At 43.4% G+C, this 23,478-nt stretch overlaps 1 protein-coding gene across 1 annotated transcript in view; it reads left to right on the forward strand.

Annotated features, from left to right (window-relative positions):
* GSG1L (GSG1 like) overlaps positions 1–23,478 on the forward strand; it is a gene marked incomplete at its 3' end in the record, with an annotated part of 55,988 nt that overhangs the window by 30,393 nt on the left and 2,117 nt on the right. Inside the window, exons 3-6 of the mRNA XM_082006785.1 lie at positions 1,729–1,881; positions 6,071–6,182; positions 10,462–10,629; positions 17,163–17,230. Of these exons, the coding sequence (XP_081862911.1) occupies positions 1,729–1,881; positions 6,071–6,182; positions 10,462–10,629; positions 17,163–17,230 (501 nt within the window). The remainder of the gene's footprint in view (positions 1–1,728; positions 1,882–6,070; positions 6,183–10,461; positions 10,630–17,162; positions 17,231–23,478) is intronic.

Below are 23,478 nucleotides of genomic sequence, written 5' to 3' on the forward strand. Positions count from 1 at the left end.
TTTATAGGTCAGGTTTATGTAATCTAATTCTTTCGAACTCAAACCATTTCATTATTCTCTTGTCATAGAAACTTCTGTTTGTGAGAAAATGAGGCAATATCCCTTCTTAATCCTGCTGTATCGCAGAACAACACCCTTGCTGTCTCTTACTCATATTTCTTTTTGGAAGAGTGTGCTAGTTGCCCTGATACCAAATTGACTAATAGGAGTAAGATAAACAGCTGTTTGCTGTTGATAGATGCAATATTACACATAAAGTCACTGTGAGAAATTAAAAGGTTTATTTATTGCTATCTCTGTAGTATTGTTTAAGAACTCAAAAGGTCAGATACGGTACCAACAGCTAATAGCACATAGTAATTAGTTACAATTACAAAAAGACAAGTTCCCAGACAAAATGTGAGCTGGGATCATCCTGGTCACTAAGAGGACACTCAAATATTTGATAAAAGTGAGCCTGCATATCTGGTTTGATACGCTCAACTATAGGCATTATCATACATATGTTCTTACAGTGAGGAGAGAATGTATTATTGTAAGTGAAGCCTGTAGCAGTCTCTATGGTTACAGCTAACATTTTCTAATATAAGCCATTGTCTTCAGATGCTTAACTTTCCATGTTTCAACTGCTTAGGCTGAAATTTTCCATCACTGCTCATTGTTTCCAGGTGAATTCTCTAGCAATCAGGTTAGCAAATGTACTGAAGAATTCTAGCAGATTCTCATGCTGAAACAGCGATTGCAAGTCTGGCAGGGACTCAATATTGTCATCTGTTACCATCCTCTGAAATGTACCCCATGGCTTGGTGACTTTAAAAGACTCAGCAGATCCTGCTAGAGGGTTTGTGCTGAAATTTCCAAATGTAACATCTACAGCGGATCAATCAGTCTCAGCCGGCCACTGCCAAATACTGCCAGAACCACTTACCTGTGCACGACCCCAAAGTCCTGCAGAGCGTATGGGTCAAACGGGGCACATCAACTCTGCCCTTCACCTGAGGGGTTCTACTGAGGGGTTGAGAAAACAGAAGGCAGCCCAAATTTGTATCTGCAGCTCTTCGGCTGAGTATGTTGTAAATAACTGGCTCCAGCCCACAGGCACTCTGGCAGTTTTTGTATATAGTCCCAGTGGCAGAGATCTGCGCAGTGGATCCACGCACCTCAAGTCAGAACAGTCATTCCTCAAGACATCAACTTCTGTGAAAGGGATTTTCTAGTAACAGGCCCCAACACTACGTTGTGCTAAGTGTTTTAAAACCTGGACTGAAAACATTTTCTTTGAACAGCCTTGTGAAAAAGAGGTATCCAAACCTGTTCATCTCCCACCAGCCCATATACTGTAAGGTAATGTGTGCCATCACCACCTGTATGCTAGATTCTGTTCATCTAAACCATGACATAAGGATGGAAAATGCATTCTGTGTCCTATGTTTTGGGTCACAGGAGCCAAGAGGTTCTAGATACACCCAAAGAGATCCTTTAGCCAAGCTGGGATCTTAGGCTACAGCCTGTTCTTTCTGCAATACCTTTACCACCCTGCCGTTCTTCACATCTTCATTCACCACTTTTTCTGTTTTTCAGAGTTTGGGTGATGGTTTGCTATATTTAAACTTTGTGAATACCCAGTTAATCCTAGATATTCCTGATTTCCTAATCATTTTTTGCCAACTTTACCTCTTGAAAGTATTTACCAAATAAGTGACTGGTTGCTGCTCTTGTGCGTTGCAGGTGTCCTGTGGTTATCAGTAGTATCCGAGGTGTTATACATCATGCTGTTAGTCGTTGGATTCAGCCTTATGTGCCTCGAGCTCTTTCATTCAAGCAGTGTAATAGATGGGCTCAAGTTAAATGCCTTTGCTGCTGTCTTCACTGTGCTTTCAGGTACGAACCTTCTCTTTCTCTTTTGCCTGGGGAGCCACCACAAACAAAATTCTAAAACTTTGAAAGAATAAAAACTGGGTGCTACAAGGCTCTTTTATCCCCATTAAACTATCACATTTTTCACTACAACTTTTTGTTCCTTTGGAACAAAGACCCCATGATAAATTTGCCTCTTGCCAGGGAGAAGTGAAAATACATATTCCTGATTTCACAATGGCAATGCAATAATTAGCCTCCCCCCAGCCCACACAGCCATTACCATACCCATAGCCTGAACCTCCATTTTTCAGCGTCATCACACTGATTATCCAATACAAAATGAAAAACGTATAGCGTTGAAAATTCTTTTTTCTGTGTTAGTCCTAAAAGTAGATGAAGGCTTGATTCTTCAGACCAAAGGAAGAAGGCCATCTTGTTCATTAGCAAACTTGAGAATGAAAAGGATTCTGGTAATCTCAGGAGCAACCCCAAGAGTAATCTGGGGACATGTACATCTCTCAGAATTGTTTCAGGCTGTTTTCATGCTCGGTCTGTACTTGGAGCCCTTCAGCAAATGAACTTGAGGAATCCACTGCTTATGAATTTCTGAAGTTATCAAATCTAATCGTGTCATTAAGTGCCCCGTCACTTCTGTGCTGGCTGAAAACTCCACTTCCCGGTATTTATACAAGCAACCAGCCACAGCTGGCTTCTGTGAGCACTCCTGCATGGACCTCTCCGGCAGAAAGGACTTCAGCAATAACAGTGCATTTTATTCTGCTGTATTTCAAGCTGCAAGAGATTATAACATGCAGTGTACCTTCCTGTGAAGGAGTTTCTGTCTTCAGGGATAGCTTCAAATTGTGAAATACAGTTAGTAGTATAAAACTTCAATCAGAAATGGAGCTGAAAGAACAAAAAAAGTCTGGTAAAAACTGCCAAAGCATATTTTTCATCTTTGGATGTAATTTGGGTTTAAAAAAAAGTCAGTTCAATTTTCAAAATCAAACTATGTGGAATTCTTCAGCATTCAAACAATTATTTTCATGCTGTTTCTCTTTTTCTTCACCATTAACTGCAGGTTTAAGTTCTTCAAGAATTATGACGTTTTCTTTCCTACACATCTTTCTATTTTTATTTTTCCTTCCCTCTTTATAAGTACATTGCCATGATGTTCCAAATATAAACTTTAAAATTTTACAGAGAAAAAAGATAGAAAAATAGGAAGAAGTAAAAAAAAAAACCAACCCCAAAACACTGCTAGCTGTTTTTTTTTTTCAGTGACACAAATCTCAGAGGAAAGAAAAAAAATCATATTTATTTAATCTTAGCAGATTTATAATGACACAGCTTTATAGAAATCAGATAACAAAGAGGGCTTTGCCTTGGAGCCACACACCTCTCATTAAATTCATGCTAGCGTTCCCTTCCAAAAGTCCAATGGGATCTTCATATTCTCATAGCTCGACATCTAAAGGTTAGGAAGTATTATCCTAACAGTGTGGCCACTTATGGCTGTTACTTAACCTCTAATGAGTCATTAAAAAAGAAACCCACAACACTGACATTTTGGTGTTCTTTTTAACCTTATACAAATTAAACAACTTATATATACATCTCTCAGGTAATATTTATAGTAAAGCATTTTAATTAATGTGATATAGCCCATAAATAATATTTTTAGTAAAGGTATCTGAAAGTGCTTTAAAACATATAATCTTTTTTCAAATTTAGTTACTTATGCTCTCCTAGAAACAGCTCTGATCCTGCAAGGCTAATGATCTCAAGCCAGCTATAAATGGTCAGCGTTTCTGCACTCCCATCCACTCCAGTCACTTCAACCCACCGTATTATCAGGATTTTCCACCTGCAAGCATCTGTTGCCCTGACCCCTGGGTGGGTGGCCATACAGTCATTCTGTCCTCTTTGCCCAGCCTTAAGCAGCCAGTTGGAGGAAAAATTGATCTTGTAAGTACAGCATTTGCTCATATATGTTACAGGCAGGTCATTTTATCCAACATGTGACTATTAAAAGTACAACATAAAATATCATAGTGTGTCTCCATGGAGCACTTGGCAAAGTGTATCTGAACTCGACCAAACAGATGGGTGGCATCAAGAACAAACCAAAGGTGCACGAAGCAGCACAATGAAAGAAAGACTTGCATTGTTTTGCTATAGCTTATAGATGACATAATGCCATTGACAGCACAGCCAGGTACATGTCCACCCCTGATCCTCCCCGCCATTAAGCAGAAAAAACAATAAGTGCCATGTTTTCACTGTGATCCCTGTGTTACAGCAGGACTTGCTGATGGCCTCCTCCTCACCTGCATGAGTGGACTGCCATCCCAGCCTCCCACACAGCCAAAGATCTGAACATTGCTGAAACCCCACGAAGGTTCTGCATGACACAACAGAGCAGAACAGCCTTGCTGAAGCCAGTCCTGGCCATGTCAAGCCTCCTGATGGCTCTGAGTGACTATGACATGTCTCAGGGCAGTGTGTAATATTTTATTAAGGTTGAAAAATTACTGACAGTAGGTATAGGAACAGCAAACCCCAAACTTTAAGATCAACGCCCTAACTTTCAGCTGGAGAAAAACCCACTGATTTAAAAAGTACGGCAAGCTCCCAGTGAATTCTGGAAATTAAATACAGCCAGAAACAAGCAAGGTGTGTACCAGTTTGCTGTGCTCCCATTAGGCCACCCACCCTGCCGAAATATCATTTCTTCTGATGTGGCTTGCTCTCTCCACCTCCTAACTTCCCAGTGTGTCACACCGACATGAAGCAGCTAAGCAAATCACCGTAGCTTCTTGTAATAAAATACCTTATTTCAGCCTCTGCAGTTGTTTGTATCAAAGATGACATTTGTTGTGCGGAAGGTCCTGCTTAACATAACCACAACACAAACATGCTGTTCCCCAACTTCCCTTGTCCAGAATTGCCCTGAATCATCCACATCTGGTGAGACTAATGAAGCGCTTTAGACTCTGAAACTAAGCAGGAAAGAAGAGCCAAAAATCTGAATCTGGGGAGAGAAAATCAGGATCTTCCATATGGAGGAAGGACAACTGTGGAAAAAAGTAGGTGGTCAGAGATAACAGTAAATGGCGACTTTGGTTAAGGAGCAAAGCGTTAACGTATGGGCCAATGTTGTACCCCACTGCGGCAGAACATCAAAAAATGCCTTGAACTGTCATCGGAGCACAAGGGGCTTTTGACATCTGTAGGTCCAAGGTCTATTTGGGAAATGATGATCCTGCCCCACGGTTTAGCTAACTGCCTGAGCCCATGCTTTTCGTGAGCTCAGCTGGGAGCATCATTCTGCACTGCCTAGGTACTAAAGCAGACACAGCCCCAATTGATTGTAGCTAAAAAATTCTTGAAGCGTCAGATCTGCCACTGGCCACCACTTCTTGAAAAGTGGGTTTTGATTTTCCTCAGAGGGATGTCTAGATGTAAAAATTCAGGCAGTTTTTTCTGCTTAAGCTGAAGAACCATGCTGGTCAGCTAAGTGGCAGAGCAAGCTCAGTGATCTAACTGCAACCCTGTTCTTTAGCATCAAGGTGAGTGGAGTGTCTAATACACTGTCTAATCTTCTCCCAGTTGTAGTTATCTCAGCAAAATATAATGATGGCACGAAAGCAAGCACCATCAGCATTGTACCATCAAAAGTATTCCTATGGTATCCTCTCAGCACACAACATCAGGGATACTGAGTTAACTTCCTTGTGTAACTTCCAAGTGTTTTATAAGTGTTCAAATTTATAAATCCTAGCAACTGCTCAGATAAAATATCATTTGGTGTTAACATATTCAATCTTGCATTGCCTACAGAAGCCTCTCTCCTTATTCTCTTACCTGAGGCCTGTCTGCGATGGGCTAAGTGAGATAACTTGTGGGTGGCATACCCCTGTTTTGCAGCAGCAAGGTTGGAAGCGATGCTAATTGTGCAACATTTTCTTCAACCGTTTTCTTTCTTTAACTCTTCTCTTAATTGAGAATTCAGTATGATCTAAAATAATGAGCTCTCAGTCACACCTTTCCTCTGCCCATGCAGATCCCTCCTCCACAGTAGAATAGGAGGCATAAAAGTACAACAAAGACTTTTTTTTGAGCTTTCAAAGCACTTCCAGCAGTAGCTATCTGAAAAAGTATAAAAAATATTAGTACAAAAATTCCTGTTATAATCCCTGCTTCTCAGGTCTCTTGGGGATGGTGGCACACATGATGTATACTCAAGTTTTCCAAGTGACAGTCAGCCTTGGGCCAGAGGACTGGCGACCGCATTCATGGGACTATGGATGGTCCTTCTGGTAAGTGCCACCACTGGTTAATATCTTTTCGTTTTTGAGAGTTGCTCCATCAGTCTGTTGGGAGATTGTACATATCACCTCAAATTTCCAGGAACACGCATGTGAATTTCCAGCTGCCAGAATGCTGGGAGCAAAAAACCACCATGGCCATACAATTGTTGAGGTGTTAGAGGACAGTTATCAGTGACTGTGCGGCAGCAGCAGCTGTGCGTATCAGCAGGTATATAGCATTTGTAAATAAACAGCAGCCACAATTACCAACACAGATTGAGCACTCTCATTAAAGTTCAATTTAGGTACATAATTGCCATGGCATTTCAGAGACTTTTAGCTTTTTTTTTTTTTTAACCTTTTTTTTTTTTTTTAATTAATGTCTCAGTTGAACGTTAAGGTGCAACTTTGAACATAACCACAGAGGAAGGCGTAGTGCTTCTGGCACCATGATATTTCTCTGTGGATCATGGGGAGAAGGGTTCGAAAAACAGACACGACGTTTTGGAGATTGATGGGTCGTTTTTTTTAACCTTTCCCATTTATCTTCTAAAAATCACGTAAAAATAATTTGGCCAAGATATGTCAACTGTGTTATACTGCTTGCAAGTTTATAAGAAGCTTAACAAGAATAGGAGAATAGGAGACTGTGGAGACTAGAAATACCTGCAAAGAACATTCACATCCCTCTAGAGGCATCAGCCTCTTTGGATGGCTAGGGAAAATAATTTCTTTTTTCATTTCTAAACATAGCGTATGATTTTCATTCCATCTCAAAGCAGAGACAACAGCCTTTGCTAACACCAATAAATAAATACAAATACTTCTTATGCACAGCACTGCAGGGAATTTAGTCGTTCCTTCTCCCCTCACTATACTGTGTTTAATGGGAGGAGTTACTAACATTTTAGCGACATGTTACAAAATGTAAATCATGATATATTTAAAATACAGCTTATTTTGTGTATCAGTAATGAATATTTATTACATATGATGATGAATGTATAAATATACTGCATTCATAGTTTTATATATATATAAATATTTATAGCAATTCTGTCATAATAATTGTATTATTAATAATATATTTAAATAATAAGGCATTTTTCTCTATTACTTTGCCTTCAGTAATCTGTTTTATAATTGACTGCAGTACTCAAAATTCAGAATGCTGTTAAATGTCTAGCATGATAAAGCACTCATTAGATGATTCTCCTTCATCTTGTGCGAGACAAGGCATGCCGAGTCTCAGAACTGGCATCAGAGGCTCGGGGGTCCCACAGGGCGTTACGAGCCTTCCCTGGGCCCACTCATCCTACCCATGCTCCGAGTGAGTGTCCCGTCCTGCCATGGCAGCCGGCGGCGCTGCCTGCGGTCCTGACCACAGCTTTGTCCCGGGGCAGACGGCGCATCCCCTGCGGCAAAAACAAGGCTTCTTCCTTCCAGCTAACGCTGAACCACTACGGACTGGAGAGCTACAGCCTCCCCTGGCATCGCCCAGACTTGAACACCTTCTTTACAGAGGGTTAAAAACAAATGCCCACCCAGCCTGGTGGAGCTTGGAAACTCTGCATGTGTAGGAATTTCTTTTTGCTCCATCTGAGTTCAGGTGATGGCCTGAAGCGTGAGCTTTAAAAACCCCTGAACACCAGTGCAAACATCAGCATTATTTACAGCCTTCTGTAAAATGTACCACTGCAGCATCCTGCTAGACAACCTGCCGGAGCACAGAGAACTGTAACACCTCTGAAAAGTGGGGCCAGGGAACAGCCTCCCCAGGGCCAAGAGCCAAAGGGCAGGAGATCTCGAGTACCATTCGTTTCCCAAGTGCCAATGGGAAAACTATTTTTTCTGTGACTCTATTTCCCCTCTATCAAAAGGGAGTGATAAAAATACCTCTCCTCAAAATGAGGAGGAGCTGCTTGTGACCAGATATCCCAGGGATGAAAACACACTGCTTGGTCCCTGTTATTTTACCCCATTCCCAAGCCATCGGCAAAGCCTGGAGGTTGGTCTGTGCTCCGGCACAAACCAGGGGTGGGCCAGGGGATTCTCCGGGCAGGGCGTTTCAGTGGCTCTGAGGATCAGTGGATATTCAAGCTCAGCCCCTCTAGAAAGAAAACAAATTTTAAAAAAACGGAGCTGTTTGAGCCACAAAGGATCTCGAGAGCACAGCCCTGAGCTCAGCTACCAGAGGTACTTACAGGTACAGTCCCACCACATCTGAGGCATGGAGGGGCACTGCTGTTAAAGAGGTCTTCAGGTCTCCACCTAAGGTAGGATGTAACTCTTACAGGTAGGAGAATCACTCTTTACGCTTAAAAATAAGTAACAGTTAACCAAGGTTCATAAAAAACCTAAAACATATCAGTCATAATTGTCTCATTAGTATGATTTACCAAATGCCAGACCTGAGGTCACGTTGAGAGTCTTCATTCTGTATTTCCTTCTCTGAACCTTTCAGCATTTCTGAGTTAATGATTAGAAATTATCAGCAACTTTCAAGAGAAATTTTTCTCCGTATGTCATTCCCCAGGCACCAGCCAGGCACAGTGAAGCATGTGGTTTCAGCTGGCTTCTTCCTTGATATTGTTTAGGGGCCCAGCTGGAACTGTTGGGAGCTTTTCCACACAGTCCGTGTCGGAGGAAGACACTTGCCATGCTTCCCTGTGCCTGGACACTCGCACATAGCACGGGTTTCCTTTCCACTTCGCCCAGCTGTGGGAAACCTAAGGGAACTTCATCACACCAGGGTTCACTACACTTCCTTCTCATTTGATTGCACCTGGCAAAGGGTTCAAAAATGGCTAGGAAAGGGCTTCCTCCACACGCTTCATTGCCACGGGGGTCCCTAAAGGACTTGCTATGCACTGAATTTTGAAATCATTGAAATAAGCCATTTCTGTTTACTTCAGCCATTTTTTCCCCCAGTTTTTTCAGTTCATGAATACGTGTTTTTTTTCAGGTTTTGTCTAATTTGAAATGAGAAACTGTTTCCTCGTCTGCAGATCCTTTGCAGAATGGGAAAACAGCTCATGCTGAGGGCTCTGTTGATAATGAGTATTTATAAGCTAATGCTACTGTGGCTGTATTCTTTCTGTTCTGCATAATTTATATCAGTGTTCAATTTGGTTATAGAAGAGGTGAAAGCAAGGAGCAGGTAAAGTGTGTAGCTGACACAGGTGATTAAGTTAATCCACATTTAGTTAAGAAGCCACTGTGAACTATAGGTAGCTGGAGCTGATGGGCTGAATGTGAAGTCAAGGGGAGCCTGAACGCAGACAAGCTTTGCAGACAAAAGGAGGAATTCAGTGCCTTTTTTGTAGCCCCATTTCATGTTCATAAAGCATCTAAACTCCCTGGGGACACGAGTTCCTCCCAGCCACATCTGAATTAGAGATCAGTCAGGTACAGGCTGGAGGAGAGGTGTGCAGGGAGGGGCAGAAGGCACCGGGGGGAAACCCAGCCCACGAGCAGGGAGCAGAGCAGCTCCCAGCTGAACTCTCCTCGCCAGGAGACCCAGGACAACACTTGCTGCTGCTCCAGCCTGGCATTAGGGCAGTCAGTTTTTTTCTTCCACTTTCCTTCTCCGTCTCCCCATGCTCCTGGTTGATACTTGCAGGTGTCCTGCCACTGTCTGACCAAGACTAGCCAGCACTGCCTGCACGCTCGGGGCACTGCCCTCACACTGGACCTCTCCACAAAATGGAAGTGCTCTCTTCTATTCTGGTCAGGCTTTCTGAGACCAGCTATAAGCCAGGAATGCTAGAAATGTCCATGAACGAGGAAAGAAGGAAATACAGGAGTCTGATGAAGGCATATAAAACGGAATAGAAACCATCCCTGCAGTAGCACTGTGCAGTCAGCCTCCTGTGGATGCTGCAGAACTTCCACCGGTCCAAAAGACGTGCTCTCTGGGGCATTACTCCTTCCAGGAGTTCATTACTGCTCTGTAGATTCTAGCACCTATCTGCAAGGCTCTGAAACATTTCAAAGGGAAACCAAGAGGCGTTTGACCCTTCTGTCAGAGGGCACTGCGTGTTCATGTTAGCACTCTGACAGAAAGTTCTCCATGGGATGACAGTTGTGCCCAGACCCTAGCCCAGCATCCTGCCTGCATGCCTGAGCACGTGCCACAGGTCATTTGAGGTAAGATGAAGAGAACAGGTTTGTCACCACTGACTGACCTGCCTAGTCACATCCTGTGTATGTGTGTCTCTTGGCGTCACAAATATAACATGAGCTGCTGTCTTAACCCAGCTCTGTCTGCTGGTTTCTCTCTCCACAGTCTGGCATGGGGCTCTTTCACCTGCTGCATGGCGGCCTCCGTTACTACCTTGAACTCTTACACTAAGACTGTCATTGAGTTCAGACACAAGCGCAAAATCTTTGAGCAGGGCTTTCGAGAAGAGCAGAACTTCCTAGACCAGGAAGCCATCAAGTACTTCAGAGAAAGGTCAGTGCAGTCAGTCGCTCGATCAGTGGAGATTTTCATGGACTCTGCTAGTCTCAGAAAATCCAGGCTTTCACCCATTTCAGCACATGTGGGTGAAGTTTCTGAGATACTCGGAGAAGATGTGTGTTAAAGAGAAACACAAAAGATCCTCAATTTGTTTTTTCTTAAATTTTGTGACGTCCCAGTGCCTGCCTTTTCTTATATACTCATTAAAACACAAGACTGACAAGTGCTTACAGTATGCATCTGATTCACAGGAATCCATTAAAAGCTATGTTGACAATGCAAGTCAATTTTCCCTCTCTGGAAAGATAAAATTGTGGGGATATAACAAATGTTACAGCCATCTTTTCTCAGCACATATAATAGGCACCTCCCAATAATCCTAACAGCTGCTGAGACATTTTCCAGCCACCACTAGGCCACTTTGGAGTTGCCATCTTCCATAGTCACGTGCCTACAACCCATCCTCCACTCCTTCTCACAACCCATCCACCCAAGCTCCTCCACACAAATATAGCACATACGTCACATTGCACTCCAGAAACATCCACGCAGTGCCACCCACACTGCTACCAGGGTCTTAGATGGACTCTAGGTCCTGTCTGAGCCCTGAAGACCCAGAGACACTCCTTCACTCTGCCAGTCACTGTACACTGCCCACCCGCTGCACTGCTGACCCAATGCACTCTCAGATGGCCCGTGTGGCTGCCCTGGGATAACTGCTGCCCTCATTCTTTTGGGAGAAGATTAAGGCTTTGCTTAAAATTGCGGAATGTGAAGAACACACAAATATTAACCTCACACAGCAGGGAAGGTGTGATGGGCTCCGTAGTGGTACTTTTGTGCAATGAGGAGCTGATAAGTAGAGAGAATCCTCACGGAAAGTCTGTTGTCGGAAGTAATGTAAAGATATTTGGGGGACGGAAAACATAAGGAGGATTCATTCTTACTCTTCTGACCAATGTGGCAGTGTCTCAGCAGTGGACGAGAGTGGTTGAGAAGCTCTGAGGAGACAGATTTGAAATGATCAGACATTTCAGTAGCGAAGTGAGGAGCTCTCCCGAGCAGGAAGAACTAGAGAACTTCCATGCTTATTACTTTGCTTTGGTTACCCAACCTTAACCAATAGTCTCTGTTGTTAGAGTTATTCCTCTGCCAACTTCCAAGTTTTCACTCTACCTTTCAGACAGTCTGGAACAATGACAGAAATTATTCAAACAACCACGATTTTCCTAATTTTGCATTGAGAGATGACAGTGAATTTTAAAGAATTCTGTGTGAGAAAAAAAACCCCAAGTGCAGTGAAGAGGAAGCGGTCAGCATGTGCCTCAGGAGAAATCAACACTCAGTGAGGGAAAGCAGTCAGCCAAATTACTGAAGTGAGAATTGCAGATGAGAGACCAGCAGAATTATAGGCAACAGAATATGTTGAGTTACATCGAGAAATGCTAAGGAGGCTTGATAAAGTAGCACTACTGCCCTTTCTGGAACAGTAAATAGCAAAAAACATTAATGGCATAGAGGACAGTAACCCTCTTTATCTCACATAGGTATTGTGTGGTTTGATTTTGATTCCTCTTGCACTCACGATATTACACAGCTCCTCCCCCCTGCCTTTACATACATGTAAATCAATACCACATAACACCTTACAATCAAATCCATGTTGCACTAGTTGTAATCTGAGAGACCTTCACCCCAACACACTAGATAAACAGGTGAAGGGCCCCAAAAAATGACAACAAGCTGGATGCAGCATCAAAGCTTTTTCAGGTCTCTTGGAAGGAAAGTTTGAACTTACCTACACAACCAGCAGGGTATTTTATACGCGTATGCCCAAGGCAAGTGGCAAGTCCCACCTTGGCCAGTACAAACCAATGTGGTTTTTACATCTTATTTTATACATCTCATTCAAAACAAGCCCCATACTGGGCAGCATGCATACAGAATAGCCTGTTCCTTGCGACTGCTGTGTATACTGGTCGGAGCCACCCTGACTAGTATACAGAGACAATGCGTAGCCTCTACCACTTGCTTTATGGCTGGTCTGTATGTTTTGTTCTGTCCTTCCAGCTTCCTTTCTCATTTTGAATCAGTGTGAACAATTAATTCACTTGTTGGTCACATCCTCCAAGCCCCTCCACACATATTTGGCAAACGCAGCTCAAGCATGTGGTGTTCCCAAACTTCATGATTATGACTGTCTTTTTTTATATCACATTATTTTAATTGTTGTATCTGAATACATAAGATGCCCAGAGACAGTGTTACCATGGGATCATTCCAGAGATTTAAAGCTGTGCAGCATTGCATCCTTTTTTTTTTTTAAAGTTAGCATATTCATGATCAGCTTCACTGCTGTGACCTGGGAATACTCCGAGACTGCAGGGCATCCGGGGATCATCAGCTAGCAACACCGTGTTGCTACATGCTGTGTGCATGTGCTACGTGCTGGGGTGCCAGCAGTCCCAGCAAGCACACAACTTCCCCGAGCTCCGATCTTCCTTTGCACAAATAGAAAATAACTTAAATTCTCTTTCCTTCCTGTGCATATACCCAGGGATACTTCACATTCCCTCCTACTCCTACACCTCCATGTTCCTTTCCATATCTCATAAATAAAACCCTCCAGCCTTTCCTCTTTCCAGCTACTTTGCACATATCACTACCCTCTTTGCATGTTCCTTTGCCTCAGTACACATCCAGCACCCGCTGTACACACGCATCTAGCCTCTGCGTTGAATAGGCTGTGCAATAGGCAGTTTTCTAAGAGCAATATATTTCTAATGAAAGTTAAAGCTTTATCATTATTCCCAAAAGCTGGAGTTTATATTCTGGGAGATAGGGAAGAAAAGCATTGGACCCATTTTGCCTGATAAAAGTTTTTTTGTTGGAATATTCTTCTACAGGCCCCCGCTCCCAGAGAAGAAATTTGCTTAATGAAAAATACTGACAGTAAAATACTGCTAATCTTGCAAGTACTTTGTCAAACATAATGTTGTTGTACTTCACTTAATTTTAATTCCATGTAACTGCATATAACAACAGAAGATTTACTAAAGACGCATCAGATGAAAGAGCTGAAATGCTCCCTTGAGGTCTCCCAATCCAACAAGTGTGCACCGTATTCACCACTCGGTGCAAGATAACGCAGTGGATGAGCCAGATCAACGCGTGGCTTGCTGCCCTGACCCCCTCCTTCTCCATCAGCTCACTCCATCCCCTCCCCAGCCTGTCAGCCTCGCAGAGTCTGCATTACTGCTGCTTGTTAGCTTCAGCCTCCCCGTCCTAAGAGCTGCCTCAGCTGTAAAGAACATAGGAAAGGCCTTTAAAGTCACATGAATATATGTATACACCCCAAATGCTGCTCCACAGCCTGGTTGGACTCCACCTTACGCAGAGCATGCAGTTATACCGCCCTAAGTCCACACACAAGCACAACCAAGTTGCAAAGAGAGACGCTTGCATGGAGACAGCCAAATTCTCTACCTGCAACTGCAAAGACGCAGATTTTCTCTCTCAACAGCTAAGCATCTTACTGTTTCTATCACTGGGGAAACATTTAAACAGCTCCTGAAAAATCAAAGATTCATGGTGTTATATTCAACAATTATTTCCTTGGGATACTTTGTAAAGTCCAGACAAAATAGACTATGTAGTTCACAACATAAAATCAAAAGGTACTACAGCATTTCAAATATAAGCAATATGAGAGCCCTCTAAGTAACTCTAAGCAGAGCAAGTAATTGATACAGGCATGGAGGTTTTATTAATGTATTGTGTTCTGTAAAATTATCAGTTGAATTACCTGCAACTTGTCAGCTTTCAGTCTTTATCCTGTTATTGGTTGTCCTCCTCTTTTCTCTGGTTTTCCTTTTACCTGAATATTTGTATATAACTTATGCTTATCTTTTTCAAATTTTTTAGTTTATTAGGTGTCAATTCATAATACATCTCTCCATTCCCTCTCAATTTCTCTTTCTGCTCTTTCCTATGAATACTCTTGCCCCATACGATCTTGAGCATGGTCCATTGTCTACAGTTCACCCCAGCTAGCAGAGGAGGAACCCTCCACGCACCTTTCTGCTTCCTTTGCTCTGAGGATCCTTCCAGATAAGTTAAAGGGACAGGGATTCTTTGTTCTCTCCTATAGTCTGGTAAGCTATATATGACAGGCAGCTAAAGGAACGTCAACGTGCCAGGACCTTCTCCTCTTCCACTGCCCAGCTATTTGGCTTCTGTAATACCCTGCAGCACACAGACAGTGTTCCAGGACCGCTGTCCCTTTGCCACTGGCTGGTGCCACAGAGATGTAGCTGCTCGACAATGGAGTCATGCCGTGCCATCCCACACTTTCCTCCCTGCCCTGCACAAGCGTACCCGTAAGGCCATGAGAAAATAAGGCCCACAAGCAGGGAACTGGGGTAACTCTTCCAGTGGAGCACTAACTTCAGTGCACCCGGACTACCAAATCTTCAGCTTTCTTAGTGTAATATTGAATAAATGTGCAACCATCTAGTTTGGGCGTTCTAAAAAGGCAGTGAGAGGAAGGCAAGATAGAAATCAGCAGTAGACGTAGCAGTTTTAGCAGCTTTGCCCATATGGCTGTGCAATAATTAGGACACATTCAGCAGAATTGCGCCCATTTAGGCCGATTTGCTACACCAACACTACCATCACATCCGTTCAGGCAAGGGACAGTGCAGCTAGGTTATTCACGCTGAATGTCTTTCCCAAGTTTGTCCCCAGTTTCTTGCCCTCGTTTTTTTACATATTAAAATATCCCCTTCCAGCCACTCCCCACCACCTTTCCCTGCTCCCAGAACTCTGGTGGACTTTGATTCCAGGTAAAGAATGAAATTTTTTCTCTCTGCTGCTTTGGTGTGCTGGGGGAAAGGCAGAAAGTGCTAGCGAGGCAGATGGAGACCCTGGGGCAATAGTCACAGCTGCTGGAACAAGGACAGTTGTAGCTATGGGGAGGAAGATCTAGGGCAAGAGAACGTGGAGGCTTGGGGTGAGAGTATGTGCGGACTGAGGCCTGGGGTCAGGGATGGGGGCCCTGACAGGGTGGAAATCAGCTCCAGGTGAGCTCCTATGGAGAGCTAGTCACTGCCATGAGCAAGGAATAAAATGTCAGTGAAGTCATATGAGAAAACTTGAAGCACCCGTTGCCCTCTTTTACTGTTGACAAGTGGAGAACGAGTAGCAGCTTTCGGAAACGCATCCATGCCTGGTCAGGCTGCGTGAGTCCAGGGGCGTTGAGGCCCATTGGAACTGAAGCCACTGCAGACAGAGGTAAGGAGGTTAGCCCTCCCTGGCACCGGAGGGAGACGGTCTCCAGTCTGATATCCAATTCTTTGCTCCCTGTGAAGCAAATCTCACTTATTAGGTGCTGTTAAACCAACATACGAATTAGCAAATAAATGTTGTAAGTAATTCAGCCTTCCACAGTTCACTCATCCATAGCACATGCAGCTCTCCATCAACACCCATTGTGGCATTGCAGCTGATGTCACATTTTTCTTGCTGACTGAGCCCTTACTCTGATCTGCAAAACCAAGCCAATATCAGGCAGATGCTACTGGTGAAGTTCTAGAGTGAACTGAGTTCAAGCTGCCATTGATACCAGTACGGACAAAATGTCTCTGCAGGGATAGAAAATGTAGTTGTGAAGAGCTAGGAGCCGTTTGACACAGATGGCGGGACCAAAGCTATTGCAGAGGTAATAACTCAGGACTATTCCCAAGACTATGAGAATCAGAACTTTTCAAACCATCATTCACATGAGCTATTTTTTCCTTTTCTTTTTACATTTCTCTGATGTATCTTACTCACAGCTTGCTTTCTCTAACTCCATTGTACTCATACAAGACATTGTGCAGATCATACCAATGCTTTCCAAAGACATGCCAACCTTTTGCTCTGACTTCCTGCTTGGTCACCTAGATATCTGAACAGGTTTTAAGGTACTGACCTACCGTACCTCCCATTTACAGTCTCAGTATCTTTTCATATGGACATCAATAAGAATTTCCAATCTGACTATTCACCGCTCATTAGCACACAGGGATGAGTATAACGTTCTGCCTTGGATTTATTCTGTACTTTATTCTGCAACACAGGAAGGTTTATCCGCAGAGCTGTTCCTTCTGGAAAATTACACGGACTGGCACTTAAATGGTGTAGCACTAGCAACACACCCACTTCCAACACACATGTACTGTACAATGCTGTTAGTTCCCGACGCTTAGATTCATCCCGAAGAGTGAAAGAGTGGGAGAGACGCAGCCCTGAGCCCCTCATTTCTATTCCCCCGGCCTCTTTACATGAGCTTTCCCCCGAGAGGGGCAAAGCCAATGGAACCAAGTCCTTCCTGAGACCATTACGATCTCCATAATGGGCCTGGCTGGCTATAGATGGAGGAGCCCAGGTATGTTGTACTCTTACTGATTTTGACCCTTCCATTTCTGTACATTTGGGAGCAGCCTTTGTTTCTGTTAAAGGTGCTACTTCTGTATTCTCTTTTCCAGGACTGAGGAGGAGAGGGCTGAGGCTGGGGACCTGAGGTTACAGTGCCTCCATAGCTGCTCCCCAAATAGTAAGTGACCATGGCTCGAATATGTCCGATACACAATGGCTTGTACCGTCCCCACGCTGGCTCTTTGGGGTTAAGGATAAGGTCTGGAATAGGAAGCTATGGAAATAGAGGTTTGTAACTTTCCCAGACAGCACTGCTCAAATGATAGTCAACTAGCATGCAAACAGTACAAAATTCTCCAGGATTCAATTTAGGATGTGCACATATCCTATAATTTTATGTTATCTCAAGAAGCTGTGACTTCATAGTAGTTTAAAAATATGCTCTAATTTACACCTGTATAACTTTCATTATCACTACATTTTTTCACCTATATTTATCACCAATTCATGACAATGCATGCTATTGAATATAAAAATGATTGAAAGCAGCTTTGGTAGACAATAACATTAGTATAATTAATGCCATTTCTTGCACTTACTCAGAAAATTGCTATGCTTTTATTCAGCATTTGCAAAAATTCTTGCTTTAATCTATGGGAATCAGTGGTTCAATGTACAAAGCAGTATCAGAGCATGGCTCCTGCCCTGCTCTGAATACTATACTTTTCCTTTACTCTCCAGGAAAGATGTGTGCAGTTTCATGCATCTATTTCCTTGCAAAGAAAGCAAATGATTCTTCATTCATCAAGAGGGAGACTTGGGAAAGCGACTTGCTGACTCTGCGCTGTTAAAATGCGGGTACTTCATAGCATTTTACTGCCTCTATCTTGCTGAGATGCACATCTCAGCCACATACTCATGGAAGCTTGGTGGAACAGCTCTCCAGTCCAATGTCACTGCAGGTGGTCTCCCCACAGGCATGACAGTGCTAGCACTGCTCTCCAGCTTGGTTTGTGATCAGCTCACTTGGTAACTCCTGCTCCTTGAAAACGTCACGTCAGTTATGGACCTTTCCACACGTAGATCCACATCCTTCATTTTTACTGTCCTGAAAATGTCTGTTAGTACAAAATTGATCCGGGTCGTATTTCCCAAGAAAATTCCCTAGCTACCAAGCTACTGGCTAGTGCTCAAACATGCTTATTTCATTATGAAGACTGTCCAAAGGTCTTTGTTTCAAAGAACAAATAACAATTCTTGACATCAGGTGTTTCTACTCCTACCCCCGGCCCTGCCCCAGTACTTCAGTTGAAAGGACACAGGGCTTACCTCCATATGTCTGCTGACAGCACTGTAAAAGCAAACTGCAAAGTCCAGTATCAGGCTAAAGAACAGTGGCCATTCTTCAATATTACATAAGTTTCAGCTTCACATCAGTTACCTACTGTAATGAAATCTGATCAATATTAATAAAGTGACGTGAGTGAAGTTCTGCTCTCTGTTCACAGTTTACTTTTGAATCCAACTTAAGCTCCAGAATCTTCATTATTCACGCTTATAGGGAGGAAAAAGCATTAATTACTTCTGCTCAGGATGGCAGATGGTAAATGCTGGCAGATCATCTTGAGGTCTTTCTGAACTCTTCACACAGAGGTGGTCCTGTACCAGTAGGACACAAGGACTTACCATCAGAAGCTATTTCTGCTTTTCGCTTCAACCAGCATTTCATTCCTTGGAGGACTTGTCAGCTGCCCTCACTTCGAAATGCTCTGAGGCTGTTCTAATTTGAACCAAACAGCATATAAGGAATATTCACTCATCCTGAGGCATCACGCTTTTATTCTGTCCTTCCACAAAGACAAAACAGGGCATCTGGTCCTTGTGGACAGGCAAGGGTTTTGGGGAAGTGCCGCTGTAGAGTGAAACAGTAAAAGCTTTAAATAAAAGAACAAGACTAAGCAATCATAGAATACAAACACCAACTGGCCAGGTGATTTCAGAAGAAGGAATATTAAAGGTTTGTGAGCAGCCCAGGAGCACTGTGAGAGCACAGGTAGCACAAAGGGCCTTATGCCAGGCCAACACCAGGGCAGGATCCCAGGTTCCTCTGTTGGCGAGACTAAGCTATCCGTTTTGAGGCTGGCCTTAAATTATAAATTTCATCAGAATTTTGGTTCCAGAGAGTCTTGATCGGGGCAATGCAATATTTAGTCTTGATAATTCTATATTAAACCCTTTAATGTCCATCACTAAACTATAATTTTCCTTTAACAGGGTTTAAACTTGCCTGAGCCAGGCTAAGAACAGCATCAGGGTGTTCTAGCTATAAATTGGCATCCTCTGCTCTCAACAAGCTGCCTTCCTGTGCAAACATATGGTGCTGGCCCCTATACATCTAATATCCCCAGTCATTTTTTTTTCATATCAAACTTAGCATTTCCAATGCAAAGCTCTGAACACTCTTAATAGTCTAGTTGCTGTCACTGTTGACCTTGGAGGCCTCCACTTTTTCTTTCAGCTGTGCAGGGCTGGGAGATCTCAGTTGTGCACAGTCGCTACACAAAAATGACAGAAGGAGAAGTTTCACATCAGGATTTTTTTTGTTGTTGCACAGTTATTTATTACCGAGAAATGGTTACTGTAATTAGGATCCAGACGCAATTGTACCTGATTTCAGACATCTGTATGTCCATGCCACTTTTACCCTCTCCTCCAGCCTTCTCCCACCACCAGGCATTAATATGATGAGCTTGCTGCTGAAATCAATGTGCCTGGGACCCACAGGGCAGATGGGAGAGGTATGGATGACAGATGTAGAACAAGGGGTAAGAGAGAAATGTCACAAAGGACAAGGAGGGACAAGTATGGTGGCAAAGCCGAAGAGGAGATGGGTAGCTCAGAAGAGCGAAGAGCTGAGCAGGAAACAGCATATTCTTACCATCTGTGGCTAAAAGCCTTGGTTGTTATTTGAGGCAGATAAACCCAGGGTCCAGGACACCAGCTCTTCTTGTAGAAAACTGAAAGACTATTCAAAATTAATTCAGCATTAAAAAAATAATGCAGTCACTGTTTTGGCAGTGTGGGCATTTTAGGAGGGTCACCTGACAAAGAGGGGGCTTTTAAAAAAAATAATTTTATTCTCATATCATCACCCTGCAGGCATTTCCCCTGGGTCCATCCCACAGCTCTTCTACCATCCTCCCACCCCTGGCTGTCTACAGTAAGATACATGCAACCAGCCCCTCAGCGCTTCACTGTAAGGCATATTGTCATTTTTTCCTATTCAAACAAGATCATCAGAAGAACTCTAAATTTAAAACATGGTGGAAACGATTCATATAAAAAGAATATCCACTGTTTCTTTCTTGGTTGCTAGTGCCACAGAAGGAAGGTGGTGCTGGATTTGCAGGCAACTTTCAGATGTCTCCAAATTCAGTGCTACAAAAAGCCTATTGCACAAGCTCAGCTGGAGAGGGCAAGGCACAGACGGCAGACAAGGTCACTCTGACAACGGGGAACATGCTTTATATGCTGAGCAGCACGGGGCTGGAAGAAGGCAGACAACAAGGGCTTGATGCATTTGAAGTGTCGCTCAAAGTTGAGTCAAGGTTTCGCCTTGTGGAGGTACCTGACAGCTGCAATCACCTTCCTATTTCATGTCAGCATTGATTTCAACTCCAGGTCTTGCAATTCCTCCTGTAATTTATTCAGTTCATAGTGATTCACTACATAAAAACAGGTGGAAAAAAAAACCCTCTGATAAAGCATGTGGTTACAGATCTAAGATCCAGCCTTGCTATATTGAAAGCAATGGGAACTGCATTCCTGTCTTCGGGCAAACTCTTGCCCACTAGGAAACTCCAAAGTTAGAGGTCTCAGTTCTGTCCTCATTTACCTCTGCTAAAATCCAGACTGACGTTTTGCTTTAACAAGCTTCAGATTGCTTCTTAAGCAACCAGCTCCTCTGCTTCTGAGATAAGCGTGATGACAAAAGGAAATTCAGTCCCATGTTTAGTACTGCAGCCAGTGAAAATTAAAGGGTGGAAAAGGAGAGCAAAATAAAGTGATTATAATACTTTTTGTTTTCTCCAGTGCACAGATGAATTGGAAACATTTCTTACATAAATTTCAGTGAGATTAGTTATGAAACGTGTTTTCTGTCACTCTTTTAAATTGCATCTTTCAATAAATGTTCCATCTCCTACAGCTAATCCTGGATTTGTGCAAAAAAAAAAAAAAAAAAAAATCAACCCAAAACCCACCACAAAAAAGCCAGCCCTGTCCAACACTGCTGGAGATGTGTAATGAGGTTTTTCATATTGTATACGCACCCAAATAGCCTTTCAGTTACTGTGCATATTATATTTTCCCTCCAGAAAGCAGGTAGGGATTGTTGCTCACTTAATGTTCAGATAGTTTTACACTGTAAGATATTTGAGGACAAATACACATATTTTTAACAAAAAAGTTACGACACACGTTTTTATTTTAGTTGCCTTGAAATGGGGTTTGCTCTAGAATAAGTTTCCTACCCTTCACTACAGCAGAAAGCATTTCCTGAATGTGGGGGTTTGTAGTGAAGATTAAGGAAGGGCTGAGATTCGGCTCCAATTTAAATAACCAGCGATTTTGTGTTCTTTGTGATGCCAGAAGATCACCCTCTTCCACTCCTCCTCCCAGCCCATGAACCAACAGACAGCTCCCGCCCCATCTGCCTGCTCCCTGGGGCATGGGGACGCGCTCCTCGGCCAGAAGCCCTGGCTCTAGATCCTCACACGTTTACCAGGTTTCTGAGTCTCTCTGGCGAGAAATGAACAGTCAGCTTCATCTGTGCCAAATTCCAACTTTCTGAACGCCTCCACGGCATGACCAAACACGCTACAAGCCAGCGCTCCTTGCTTTCAGGGGAGACTGAGAAACAGCAGCTCAATTTACAACGGCACCACAACAGAGATGCCCGGCTCCAGCTACCCTCACGCCCACAGCCCACTTTTCAAAGGCCTGAGCTACCGACTCTGACTTCGGCAAAGAAGGGGTAGCAGCCCAGCTGAGCCAGAGGGCTGCAAGTAGCACTGTTTTTCCTTTAAAGACCTTTTTATTTATGAAGGACTTTCCTGCAACAGGCGCTATAAAGTCAGTATGGAAGGGGACGGCCCAGAGGCTCCAAGGGATAGTGAGATGGGACTCGGAGGGGGGAAAAATGAAAGGAGAGAGGCAAACTGTGGGCGAAACAGGTTATTTTCATAGCTAGGCAGAATCACTGAATCACAGAATAACACAGGGTGGACAGGGCCTCTGGAGGGCTCTAGTCCAGTCCCTCGCTCACAGCATGTCCATTAGACCAGGCTGGATCAGGCTGCTTAGTTCCTTGTCCAGCTGCGTTCTGAATACCTCCAAGGATGGAGATCCCAATACCCCTCTTGGCCTCTCTACCAGTGTTTGAACACCCTCGGGGGAAAGGGCTTTTCCTCATATCTAGTTGGCAATTCTTGTCTTCTACCCTTGTTCAGCCAATTTATGAAAGCACGGCACTTCTGGGGTAGGGCGTGTGTTCTTGATTTTCTCCTGTCTTTCATATAACTCATTTTACACTTCTTTTTTGGCTCTGTTTTTCTGCAGTAGCTCTATTATTGTCTGCTTTTTCAATTACAAAAACTCTAAATTTGATTTAAACCTGATAATTATGCAGTGATCTAGCAAGGGCCTTAATTAACACTAGTGAAGCCAATAGGTGTGAGGCATGCTCTTTAGGACCTTAAAAATTTGGCATTTAATCACATCCAACACTGAGAAAAGTGCAGAGAGGCAGAGAAGTGAATACGTAGCTAATTCAAGCCACCGGTACTAACAGGACAGGACTTAATGAACTAGATCTTGTATAACCCATCCAGACCAGGATTTTCTGCTGTCTTCCACCACAAGAGGAATACGAATACACCAGATGCACAAGAAGACTCACTTGGTCACTGGTATTGCTGCAAAAGTTTGTCATGTCCTTTGGCTGTTAGAAATCCTGAATCATGATCTGCACAGTGGGTATGTTTGTGTTCCCCTTCAAGGTCAAGGCATTTCTAGCTGCATTCACTACCCATTAGGACAATGCCATTCTACAGGGGTACATCTTCTTCTCTTGCCATCAATCTTGCCAAACTAAGTAAAACTTAGCCATAGAAAAAAGAGCACTGAGATCTCTCCTGCCTGGCAGCAGCCAGGAGAAAAGTACGGGAAGCAATATTCAGGAGGGGTAGTCTGGCATCCCATACAGTTGGCATTTCCAGACACCTAGAATAGCTGGTCAGCCCTGTACACAGTCTACAGCTTAGGTGGGGGAAGAAAAGTCCTTAACACACTGAGCTGTACAAAAGAAATGTCCTACAATGTCACCACAGGAACAATTATGTCATTCTGTGCTGCCCTTCTGTTTTT

Source organism: Phaethon aethereus, assembly GCF_964289735.1.
Source record: "Phaethon aethereus genome assembly, chromosome: 15".
NCBI lineage: Eukaryota > Metazoa > Chordata > Aves > Phaethontiformes > Phaethontidae > Phaethon > Phaethon aethereus.